This window comes from Clarias gariepinus, chromosome 5 (genome assembly GCF_024256425.1).
Source record: "Clarias gariepinus isolate MV-2021 ecotype Netherlands chromosome 5, CGAR_prim_01v2, whole genome shotgun sequence".
Taxonomy (NCBI): domain Eukaryota; kingdom Metazoa; phylum Chordata; class Actinopteri; order Siluriformes; family Clariidae; genus Clarias; species Clarias gariepinus.
This window is the reverse complement of record NC_071104.1, coordinates 33,178,084-33,191,632: the sequence shown is the minus strand read 5'-3', so window position 1 is coordinate 33,191,632 and position 13,549 is coordinate 33,178,084. Positions and strand designations below refer to the sequence as shown.

The following is a 13,549-nucleotide window of genomic DNA, read 5'->3' as shown; positions in this document are numbered from 1 at the left end:
CACGGTTATGAAAGGAAAAACTCCTGTTTCTTCTTTACAGTACTGTATGTAATCCTCTGCTACACTTATCCAAGTGTTTTACTCACGCTCGGATACCATCAAGGTAAAAAGTTTTCTCAGTACATTAGAGCCATGCTTTATGTCTAAAAACGCCGGCCTCCCAGGAACTCCTTTAATGGACCAAACATGTGAAATGTCTTGGAGTGAGGTCAGGATCAGGCGTTTTACTCACTAAATGTTCAAGGAAACGACCGCAGTGGGCTTTAAGCCACCTCGGCCGGGATCATCATTCACAGACAAAAATGTAACAGTTAATGTTAATTGATTTTATGCTTTAATTTAGGAGAATTTCTATCATAAGTCCCGGTTTGACTTGAACACCCCTTGTACTACTAGCACATCATTTAAGTCTTTATTCAATATCTGTCTTTCTTTCTGTCCGTCTGTTTATTGTTCTTTTGTTAAAGCTATGCATTTGATGATCATTTTTATAAACCTCTTTTGAGGAATTTAATGTTTCAGGAATAATAATAGAATTTCTAATACAGTATATACAGTATTTGTACGCAGCAAAACCCAGAAGCTTTCTTTTCATTTTTTTTTTTTGTCTGAAAAATGATCTTCTCCTAAATAATATGCTGTTTTCTTTACTGTCCTACATAAATTTTTCTGTAGGATTAATTCTTTTAACATTTGGAAATTTAGAAATGTTTTTTGTACTGAAATTCTAATGAAATCATAAAATAAACACATATAGCAAAGTTTGTACAAAAAGTGGAAGTACAACACCTTTACGCTTTTTATGTTAACAGTTGTAAGTACAAGGAGAGAAAGTACAAATGACTTTAAAAACACATGTTTCGGCACTTCATGTTGACTATCTTCATAAACTTTCACATATGGAGTCATGAGTTTTAGTCTTGTGAGCCAGAATGAGCCAGAATGGAGCGTTCTAATGGAGAGTTCAGAGTTTTAATACTTTAGTTTTGTGTGTCAGTATAAGATAAAAGAGCTGCAAATCTTTTAATATCGTTCACAGTAAAAGTTCATCCTGCTCTTTATATACTGTTGCTCAGAGCATGTCTAATAACAGTAGCCTTCTTGTTAACATATGTTCGAGTTTTAGTTTTAAGCTTAAAGAGATATGTTAAAACTAGACCATATGATATGGATCATGTAAATGTTTGACTTTGTTTTAGGATAAAAAATATTAATCACACTATTGGTTACATAGTTTTTCTTCTAAACTCAACTTCTTAATCTTAAGGCAAATACAGTAGCCTAGACAAACTAAAATTGCAAATGTGTTTGTGTGTGTGTGTGTGTGTGTGTGTGTGTGTGTGTGTGTGTGTGTAGAACGGCACGATGCACTGTACGTTGTTGGATCTCTAGATGAGACCCTGGAGCTCAGAGGGATGCGCTATCACCCCATTGATATTGAAACCTCTGTCATCAGATCACACAAGAGCATCGCGGAGTGGTGAGAAACAGAAAAAAACCTTCTCCAGCTTTCTCTCTCTCTCTTTCTCTCTCTTTCAATCTCTGCAGTTGTGCTTATAATCTGATACTGAGGATAGTTCATCACAAATAAAATCTGGTCCCTGAAAAGTGGTCCCCTTCTACTGAATGTGTTTATTTTCATACTAATAATCAGACTATTATCAGACTGTCGAAGTTATCAGATTATTTAAGTACTCATGTAATAGTACTGTATACAATTATATTTTGTCACTTACTTACTCATCGTCTATACCGCTTTATACTGTATAAAGGGTCGCGAGGGGCCTGAAGCTAATCCCAGGAGACTTAGGGCACGAGGCGGCGTACACCCCGAACAAGATATCAATCCATCACAGGGCACACACACACACACTTACACACTACGGGCAATTTGGGAAAACCAATTAGCCTAATCTGCATGTCTTTGGACTTTGGCATGCAAACTCCATGCACACAGAGGTGGGAATCGAACCCGGATTCTGGAGGTGCAAGGCGACAGTGCTAACCACTAAGCTTTCTATTATATTCTAAATTAGATTAATGACGTCATATAATGTCTTGTTAAATGAATACCTGGGTTTTGTTTAAATATTCAGATTGAGAATATAACTCGTATAACTAGAGACAGTTTTGTGCAACCACAAAATCTCACAAGAAGTTAAAACACAAACCTGTAGTGTAATTTCCTGATTCCATCTCGACTCCATGGCCAGCGTGTGCAGATAGTCATTTGTTTTTTTCCCTTCTATTCTGGGATGTACGTAAGCTTCTTTAATCCAGTCTTCGTGCTCTGCAGTGCCGTGTTCACGTGGACTAACCTGCTGGTGGTTGTGGTGGAGCTGGAAGGCTCGGAGCAGGAGGCTCTGGATCTCGTCCCCCTCGTCACCAACGTGGTTCTGGAGGAGCATTACCTAATCGTGGGCGTGGTGGTGGTGGTCGACCCCGGTGTCATTCCCATCAACTCTCGCGGGGAGAAACAGCGCATGCACCTGCGGGACGGCTTCCTCGCCGATCAGCTGGACCCCATTTACGTGGCCTATAACATGTGAAACCAGGAAAAAAACAGAACGTGAGACTGGGATTGAGACGGTGTCTCCTTCTGCACATCTTCATGATGAACGAACACGATGGAACTATGCAGTGTATGTGAGCGTGTGTGTATGTGCGTTTGTGTGTATGGGTGTTTTCCTCGAAGGAAGACTGTTACAATGCCTCTGATACGAAACAGTGTCTCCCCATTTCATAACTGACTGACTGCATACCGTTTCAGATATCAGGTTAAAGGAATATTTAAATATATACGATTTTCCTTTCAGGTTACATGTAGTTTTTGAAGGTGTGTTTTTTCTGTTTTTGCACTGAATCTGTAAAGCCAATTAGGTTTAACCATAATGGAAGTCTATCTCACCCAAAACTATCTACCTCCCACAAATTATCATGTGACATCGACTGGCTACATAACCTTGTTTAAAAAGTAGATATTTATTAGATATATCATATATTATTACAGTGCTTCTTTACATTTCGTGGAGCGGGGTCTTACAGGGATGGAACGACACTCAACCACACTTAGGAACGTTTTTATTCGCCCAAGGTGGCCACCACCCATAATGTTAAGGTCTGTAGAATGAATAGAGTTTTATACCGTTCTACTGCTATAATCGTACAGTATATAGAGGGTTCGAGGCCTACATCGTTTTCAAGGTACATCAAATAGTCATCGTGTTTTGATAAATTTTATTGTCTCAGTTAACAAATGGTTTAAAGTAGATATATTTTTACTTTGGTGGAAACAAAAAGCACTGCTTAAGGCTTTAACAGAATAAATTTTTTTTTTTTTGCTCCGCAACTTGTGATCTCAAACAAATTTAATACACCTAATCGTACAAACATCATAGCCTAGTCTACTTACTTTCTCAACTGTATACTAATGTAGAAGAAGTCTTCAAATCAAACCTGTACTTTTGATTGTGCAGAATAACAAAACAATGGAAGTAAAAACTCCCCTTATTTCTCTATACAATCCGCTTATCCATTTATCCCAGTGTTTCACTAGTGCTTGGATACCTTAGAGAAAGTTTTCCCATGATCAGACTGCTTGATTCATGTCTAAAACCCTAGCCTCCCAGGAACTCCTTTAATGGCCCAAACTAGTGGAAATGGCTTGGAGTGAGATCAGGACTGTATGGGAGATTTGGCAATCATTCCCAGCAGAGTTCCTGTAATGTGCAGGAGGTGCTCGTGTTCAGTTCCCATAGACATGTGCGTCTCCTCCAAGTTATCCGTCATTGTTTTTTTAATGATCAGAATCAGACGCTCCACTCGCTTGAATGTTCACACGAATGACTAGTGGGCTCCGAGCCACCTCATCATTCACAAACTTCTTTAAAACGTTTTCACCGTTTAAATGTTTAACAGTTTTATTTTATTAATAATTGTACGAATTGTATAAAAGCGCAACTTTTTTTTTTTTAATCAGAGACCGTCATATGGGTTTTACATTTATGCCAGTGAGATGTCGTGCTATAGTGCTTAAACACGTTAATGGTTTCACACTAGTCATAAAATATCTCTCCCAAGAACTGGTTGTGGTTTGAGGCAGATATGTCTGGAAATGCTTTTGGGTGAGATCGACTCTCTATTACTCATCTGTCACATTAGCCTCGTAGCTCTGGTGGAAAAACTAACTAAAGATTCAGACTTCAGACACCAAACACGTCTTGGCTGACTGACTAGGTTCGATTTTTGTAATGAACAGAATGTTGGCTTAGGGGGTTGTTTTTGAAGTTTGTAGGAAACAAGAAGAACACATCGCAGCCCAAACATCAATGCTGATCCTTATATTCAATCCTACTTTAGATCGGCAGTTTTTCCCCAAACTCTCAGAGAGAATGGTGTTTGTTTGGGCAGAAGGAGACTTTCAAGAGGAGGCGTGCGAACACACTGCACTTCAGCTCTCTGATGAATCAAAGCAAGATGGTTTCATCATATTCCATCACCTCCACACGCTTTAAATCTTTAATATGATGGAAGAGAAAATGAAAGTGCAATATGACGAAAGATGATCTGTTATCTTGGTGTGTGTCACTGTTATTGTGTAGGTTTGATGCTCAGGATTGCAGTTTTTCTCTTTCGCTTGCACACACACGGTCACTGCTCTACAATACCTCAACACTAATTAGGCTACAGAAAAAAAAAGAAAATCATCTAGGATATCAGGTATGTTTCTCCATTATTTTGAACGAAGGGCAGCTATTTTTCTGGTGCTGACAACTTTTATGCGGAATATCGTGAATCACTAGAGCGTGTTAGCCCTAGTGGCTAGCTTGTTATTCACGCAGGAAGGAAACCTGTGAGGTTGTGTTACCTCAGTTAGATCATTTTAACCACAGCTTCTGGAAATCAACAAGCGCAAATTTAACCGCGGACATCATCGCTAGGTACAAACCTAGGTACATTTGTAAACTTAAGGTTTTTGAACATACAAAACTCTGATGGAACTTTCGGGCCGATTAACAAAGAAACACTATGTGAAGTTGAAAATGTGAAGCTGCCCTTAAACCTGTTGTAGGAAATTAGCACTTTGACTTTTTTTCTTCTTTCTTTTTGTCAATGAATTTTATAGCTTTAGGCTTGTATTCAGTGTGAAATATTTAACAGTTGATGTTTTCAGGAGGTTTATATGGAATAAGCCCCCCCCCCCCAACTATAAAGACACAGTTCTGTGTGTGGTGCGATTGAGAAAAACTGTAACTAACTGAATATATTATTACTAGAATTAAGCTTATGTTGATGATTATGTTGGTCCATGAATGCAAAACACATTAACAAACCAGAAAACGCAACAGCTGTGGGTTAAGTCTAGTAAGGATCGGGGTGTAATGAGACGCAGATTACACTTTCCATACAGGATATAATGGTGTCTGGATACGATTTATTTTCTATACAGATTAAAAATGAGCACTGCCTATTTACAGCATTTGGCAGCCGGCATTATACAGAGTGACTTGCTTTTTTAATTTTTAAATCTCACCATATATCCGAGCAGTTGAGGATTAAGGGACTTGCTCAAGGATCCAACAATGGCAACTTGGTGGTGGTGGGTTTAAACCTGGAACCTTTTTGATCAATGCCTTAACCACTGAACAACCCCTGCTCAAAATCTCGGTTTGGATTTTTGAATTAATTTAAACGTATGAGAAGTAAAATTCTGTTTTTGTCTGATGCATTCAGACTCTTTGCAACATACAACGAAACTTACCATAAGCTGTGCACTGGCACGACTATGGGTGGCACTTTTTTTTTTTATACTAATCTTCTTCCTTCAAGAGCTCTCTGGAGCTCCTGGGTTCTCTATTCACCTCATAATACTGTATATAAGTTTCTCAATCATTGTGCTGATTTCTTTCTCCTGGACTGAATGAGCAAGAAAAGACCTGACTGCTTTCTTTTCCATTTTTATTGTAGATTTGGAGACAGTCACCAAAGTTTGAGGTTCTTACCATCGGTATATAATCATGGCACGCTGTAACCTCTCAGGAAACAAAACTGCTTTTTATAACCAGGCCTTAAAGATTTGAGGTTTTTGCTCTTCCTGAGCTAATACGCTAGAAAAGAAGGATGGCTAAATTAGAGATGAAAGTAGTTATACATTCTTGATGTTCAGTATGTAGACAAAAGATGCAGAGAATAAACCCTATACTGTAGGTGGTGGACAATCCTGTAAATCTTAGACATTTCTTTTTATGTCTCCACTTTGGAAGAGCCTCAGCTAACAAACTGTTCCGGAGTTCAATCGCGGAACAACGTAAAAAGCAAAGCTAGGGCGCTATGTAGGGTGTATAATTACAGCAAGTAGTGTCCTTGATTAAGGGATTAGTGGGGGATTTGATTGAGAGTTCCTTTCCTTTCGCATTAGCTGTGAAAAAAGCTGGGACGTGAGCCATGAACCTGTCAGCGCAAGCTCACGCTCATGTTAACTAGCAGTAAATGAAAGATTGAAACACAAATGGTGAAGAGGCATTTGGGAACAACTTAGAAGCAATTATTAAGGGCACAAAGTGTTGTTTAAGATGACAACGTTATCAGGTGTGTTTTTTTGTTGTTGCAGAAAGTGCTTTCATGTTTCACGAGCATGCAGTACTTAACCTTACTTATCTACAACCATGAGCTTAGGAGAAACATTGTTTCTTACAAAACTCTCATTAAACAATATGATACACCCAACACACAGTTTTGACAGAATATAGGAACTAAAATAATATAGGAATGGCTTTGATTTAATGTTTTGGTTTAAGTTAAAGTAAAAGGTAATAGTTGAATTATTAACCATCATATTCCCTTTGACCGTCTTTTAGTTTTTCAGCGTCTGTAAGACGTACATGCACCGTAGCCCATCAGCAAAGAGCATGTGATGCTCAATGCGGGATTGTACAGTCAGTGCTGAGCTTTCAGAATTCGTTTTTGCGTTTTACACTTGATTGCAATGTTTTTTGATTTGCTGTTGCATCGATGGTTTGTTATCGTGTTTCACATTCATATACGGCTGTAAATTATGCATCAGAAATTAACCTTAAGGTTATGAGTTCCTCATTCGCCATCGCAACGAGCCTTAAATATTTCCCGTCACCTGTGGACACGTTTCAAATGCTGTTCTGATTTTGTTTTGATTTATTTTTCAGTTCGTCATTCCTATCAGGGTGCAGTGTGAACCTTATTTAAGATACGATTAATCTTATCATCGTCTATTCCTTATCATCATAATTTCAGACTTGTATTGTGTGTGTAGCTCACTTTTTTGTATTTAAATAGCAAATGTATTATTGTCTTAATCTTGCTTCTGGAGCTTCACGAACCCTCATGGCTAGCATGTATCACACTTGAAAATGAATGTATCGGGGTGGCTTTTTCCAAAGTGACTTACGTACTGTGCTTTACTGATATACAAAAGCTAACTTTCGAACTTCTCCCAGGACATCAGAACGAACGGACGGAGTAATTTCAGGAAAAAAGGCGATTGCAGGTGTAAAGGGCTTCGTTTTTGAGTGTAAGAATAGCCGCTTGTATTTTTCAAATTCATTATTCGCTGTATAATGAGAACGCCAGCATTGTAAAGAAGACGCTTATTTCCATGGCTGCATTCTGTATTGTTATTATTATTATTATAATTATTATAATTATTATAATTTTGTTTGTGAGCTATGTCAGGTGTAAAGCCTGCTGTAATTATGTACAGAATTTGTGTAAGTTATTACTGAGATCTTAGAACATAATAGAAACAGAAGAAGCTTCAGAGCTAACCAAATGTTCATCTTTTCTTCACCAAGCATCAGCAACAGGAATCAATATGTACGCTGTTCTTTTCTGTTACAACACTCTGGGAGGATGCAGGGACTGGTTTTGCTTCCAGGAATACAAAGCACATGTGGTTTTCTCAGCGTTAAACCAGTTAAAGAATGTTCTGAGCAATCAGCTGATGTGGCTTTTTGTCCTATGTTAACATGATTTTTCTTAATAAATAACTTGCTTTTAATCGACTCGGATACATTTGTCTTCACTGGCGATTAAAGTATTCACACAAGAGAATTAAGACTTGGTCAAGCCTAAAATGATAAGCTTAAATATGCCATGTGTCATGAATATGTAAGGTAGTGCAGTATACAGTACAAGCCTACTTGTAAATCTTTCAGGATAGGGATCTATTGCAGGGCACACATACACTCATTTATACACTACGGGCAATATGGAAACGCTAATTAGCCTAATCTGCAGAGGGTCAAGCTCATGGGTAGTAACGAGTTACATTTACTCCATTACATTCACTTAAGTAACTTTTTGGAAAAAATGTACTTCTATAAGTAGTAGTAACTCTGTACTGAAGTATCTTTTCACCGAATACTTTTTTACTCTTACTTGCGTAATATTTTGGATGACTACTTTTTACTTCTACTTGAGTAATATTATATTGAAGTACAGCTACTCTTACTTGAGTACTCTACCCACCTCTGCATGTCTTTCGACTGTTGGAGGAAACCCACCAAGCACTGGGAAGCAAAGTCCATGAGGACAGACCTGAGGCGGGAATCGAACCTAGAGCATGGACGTGCAAGGAGACAGTGCTAACCACTAAACCACTGTGCTGCGACTAATTTATTGCTTTTTTTTGTTTATTTATTTTTATTATCTTTATTAATATTATAATTATAATACATTGATTAGCCATAACTGTCACACATGCCTCTTTTTTCTCATGTTTTAGTCTACAATATAAACAAATAATATATAACTTGAGATACAAGTCTTTTTCTGGGCAGGGAAAAGAATAAGACTATTTTTTATAACACAATTACAACAAATAATTTAAATCATAAGCCATGTACAAGAAAAAAAAACTGTGCCTGTAATGATAGTATTTTTAATGTATTAATAATAAAACTTATATCTTATATAATATGATTAATGATCATTTCTTTTTATGTAAAAACATGTATTGGACATATACGTCTATTAGCCTATAACAGAACAGTGTATATAACAAAGGTTTAAATTCACAGCAATCACTTTCGTCTCAATCTAAATCTTTAATGCGACTTAAATGATTTTTACTATGTCACTCATCTGCAGTGATTTCAACTCGGACAGGGTGTGTTGTTTAAGATATCCAGGGGATACAGTGAAGAAACATCAGATGACGTCTTAGTTTTGATGCCTAACTGTCATTTAGTCATCACAGAGATCTTTTAGAGGGGCTTGTGGTGGACAGTATGATCATGAGGGTGAAGCAAGGTAATGACTATAATGCTACAGTAGTTCATGGAGCCTAAATTCATAAAGTAAAACAAAAAACCCTAGAAATTGCCTTAGCTTGTTGTTTGAGTCTACTAAGCTTCAGAAACACGAACGTAGCACCGAGTCAAAGTTTCTGGAACTGCACTCGAATGAAGGTCTTCCAAATGATGCTCCATGAGTTGGTGCTTTGATGATGATGTTAGGAAGTAGGGATGGGAATCACCACGGTTCATCTGATAGGCTACAATATTATCACGATACCTACTGCCGATATGATTGTATGGCAATTTTTAAATATTGTTACAATTCTAGACAAGTTTAGCAAACAATTTGCTCTGCAATGTCAAAATGTAATACTTGTGAAATCACACTGTTATGCATCTTATATTCTTGGTAAAATTCTAATTAATTTGGTTTATTTTCATTGTGTTTTTTTTTGTTTTTTTGTATGCACAGTTTTTTTTTTTTTTGCCATATGGAAGGCCTGGGTTCAGTTCCCACCCAATGCTCAAAACCCAGGTACTGGATCCAGTGCCAGTCCCACGCCCAGATAAAATGGGAGGGTTGCGCTAGGAAGGGAATTCGGCGTACAGTTGTAAAAAGACAAAAGACACCCCACAAAAATTCTGCAAGCTCCCCTCACTTCCCCTATTTTACATGATTTATATACCCTTAATTAGCCATTACATCATTGTTTGCTCCTCCTTAAGTCAAATAGTTCCTTAATATTCATTAGATGTAAGCTATTTTTGTTCAGGTCAAATTGATGTGGCATCTCTCATTTACCTAATTTTCCCTCTCATCTCATATTAATTTATGTCTGGGTACGCCTCAAAAGATCTTCTTTTCTTTTTTCCCCTTTTTCGAAAAAAGTTTGGTTGGTTCCCTTTTTCTTCTAACCAGACTATTGACCACTGCTGGTGAAGACTTGGAAATATAATATATAATATAAAAACAGAGAAATGTATAAGCTTTTTTTAAGATGCATAATAATCTTGTTCTTATTTTCCTATTTTCCTATTCCTATTCAATAACTTTCCTTAAAGTTAGTGAAATCATTTATTTGTTAATTTTTAGTTTTAATATACTTTTTATTATTTCATAATCTGCAGATTATAATGAATAATTATTGGAGTTAAGTACAGTTAGGGTCAATATGATTAATTTATGAATTAATTTTGTCAAAGCTTGATCGCATTAGATTATATTATTTTAAATATTGTTATTTTTGCATAATTATTATAATTATTTTTCCTAATAATTTTTTAATGAATTTTTATTTTTGCTATTTTAAAGACTGATCATTAATATTTGCTTTATAAAATAATCCTATTCTTTCTAAATCATAATTTGATTATTAACTTATATGATTTTTAACATTGACGTTTGATAATATACCTATACATTATGGATTAGTACTTATAGGTATATTAAAAAATTAATTAGTTGTCAAAAAGTTACAACCTTTATTGATGAATTTTGGTTATGTAGTATAAAATAGAGTGCAGTAAGGGATAGTAATGGATTTGTTTATTTACTATTGATCCCTTTGTCTCTTAGATTTAAAATGGGAAGACTGGCCATCTGTGCTCTGTGTCCGGAAAAATGGAAATGAAAGTTATTTCTTTTTACTTTTACTTTTCCCAACATGATAAATATGATGTATGTTGTTTATCCGCTCTTAATTTATTTTTAAATTTTGGATCTAAATTTTTTGGATATTTTTCCCTTCATTAAAGTTCCTTAATTTTTTGCACTCTGTGTGTACGGGTTGTTCTAGCATCACACTTTGCATACTTTTCTGCTTAATTATCGTTAGTTATGTGCAGTGGTGTCAAAAGTATTCACATTCATTACCTGAGTAAAAGTATGGATACTAGGGTTTAAAAAGACTTCTTTAGAAGTTGAAGTATCAAGCTTTTTACTCAAGTAAAAGTGTAAAAGTACTGGTTTCAAAACCCTACGGAAGCGACATTATAATAAATAATTTTATTTAACAAAATAAATTAAAAAATCAGGAATTATGTCATAATTATGACTTAATATCTCATAATCTTGAGATCCTAATCTTATAATTATGACTTACTAACCCATAATTATGACTTAGTATCCCCTAATTATGAGATAAGGGGAGGCAGTTTGCGGAAGGGGGCATTTTAGCGCATGACAACGGAAACGATGGCTCCAGAGATACCACAAAGCCAGCTTGGATGCATTTTAAATGCATGATTTTGTATCTATGAAGCATTCCATATTGGTTTTGTTACGGTGTGGAGAGCCGCACCACGAAATGTTATGATGTGTATACGAGCCCAAACGCAGGGCTTTAGGGGGGATCAATAAAATAGGAGTTGTTGTGAGAGTGCTTATGATACTACGTAACGGACATGCTCGTTCAGATTATTTATGCGTGGTTCTGTCCCTCGTAAGACCCGCATCGTTGCAGGTTTAGCTGCTCCTGAAGGAAGAGAGCCACTTCGAGAAGGACAGAATGTGTTTTCCTCCTGAACAGTCAGAAAGCAGATACCTGTGCAATGTTGACATACAGTACTAATGATAATATCATCCAAATTACCCAATGACATTAATATCAGAATCTCATAATTATGACTTATTATCTCATGAGATAATAAGTCATAATTATGAGATCAGGATCAGATTTTTTTTCTTTAAAGTTTTTCTTTAAGATTTATACTTCTTTAAAGTATAAAAGTAAAAGCAACGTGAGGGGGGAGAAAGCATTAAAGGGGTCATACAGGCCTATGTTTTATGGAGAAGAAGATATGATAACTAGTTGCCTATAAGTATTTTAATGGTGCAAAAAGTGAAACTTCAGAGGCATGTCATCAGTAACCTTTATTGGCATGTAAATGTACATCCAAGCTTAGTGCTGTCAGAATAAATGATTAATCCAAGTGATTAATCAAAAAAAATGTATATATATATATATATATATATATATATATATATATATATATATATATCATTCCTGTTACCTTCCTGGTGCTGTTACCTTCCTCGCTGGTGCTTGGTTGTGACATTTCGCTCGAATCTTGAGTCTCTATCACGGACATCTTCGTCTACTTATCACAACCTTATCAACCGAAAATGCTATTTTATTCTAACGTCCCTGGTGGAGTGTGACGTGACGTCATGTGCAGGTGCTATGGATCGCGTACCAACCAATAGGGTGTTGGAATGGTGTGTTTATACTTCTCATCCAACCACAATCAAATTCGCTCCATCCGGATGTTTTTTTGTTTGTTTTTTTAATGACAAGCTGAAATAAAATAGGAGGCTATTTTTAAAATGTACTGCAAGGATTAGAAAGTACAGATTGTACTGAAAATTGTGTGAAAATGTAAGGAGTAGAAGTAAAAAGTCGGCTGAAAAATAATTACTCCAGTAAAGTATAGATACCCAAAATTTCTACTTAAGTAAGGTAACGAAGTATTTGTACTTTGTTACTTGACACCTCTGGTTATGAGTAAACAACTATAAAACAAAATAAAAAGGAGTTAATATTATTAGGTATATTATTTTTTATAGTATTATCATTTTTACTTATTGCTTTGTTTCCTATCCCTGTCCCTTCTACCTGTATAATTTCTCACTTTGCAAATTCGTCGTGCAGGTGCCTTCTCTCTTACTGTAACGAGAGGATCAAGGCCTCTTGAACAGAAGCCTTCTGGGTATTTCGTACCTGTACCTTACACTTCACTACAGTTGTAGGCCAATATAATCTTCCCACATTGTCTCTGGCCTTTTTTAATGGCACCTGGTTGCATGCTTAAATATGCTCTCTTTGCTGAGATCTTTATACATCATGTGTGTGTGTGTGTGTTTGTGTATGAGTGTTTTTCTCTCCCCCGGTGCCCAGCCGGTACAGTATTGAGGTGCAGCAGACACAACAGGCAATAATTCTTCTTCTTTTCATTCATCTTAAAACTCTTCTTTTTAAATCTAATGTCCATAATAAGCAGGGAAGGTACAATAGCAAGGAAAAACGTCTTGAGAACTTCTATTCATTCATTCATTCATTGTCTATACCATTTATCCTGTACAGGTTCAAGAAGGCATGGACCCTTTTCCAAAAGACTGGACAGGGTGCTAAACACTGAGCTACCATTAACATGATTAAATGGGAGTCAGGTATCCTACAGGTAAACTCTCAAAACTATAAAGAGTGTAGGTGTGTGTAGACGTGTTTACTCATTGACTCTATAGCGGGTATAATCTCTGATGACCACAAGATGGTAGT

At 36.4% G+C, this 13,549-nt stretch overlaps 1 protein-coding gene across 3 annotated transcripts in view; it reads left to right on the top strand.

Annotated features, from left to right (window-relative positions):
• The window catches only part of dip2a (disco-interacting protein 2 homolog A), a 144,569-nt gene extending 136,537 nt beyond the window's left edge, over positions 1-8,032 (top strand). For all 3 annotated transcript variants that reach the window (XM_053496091.1, XM_053496090.1, XM_053496089.1), the window contains 2 exons: positions 1,357-1,480; positions 2,297-8,032. In XM_053496091.1, coding sequence (XP_053352066.1) covers positions 1,357-1,480; positions 2,297-2,549 — 377 coding nt within the window. In that variant the 3' untranslated portion in view covers positions 2,550-8,032. The remainder of the gene's footprint in view (positions 1-1,356; positions 1,481-2,296) is intronic.
• Positions 8,033-13,549: the final 5,517 nt, after the last annotated feature.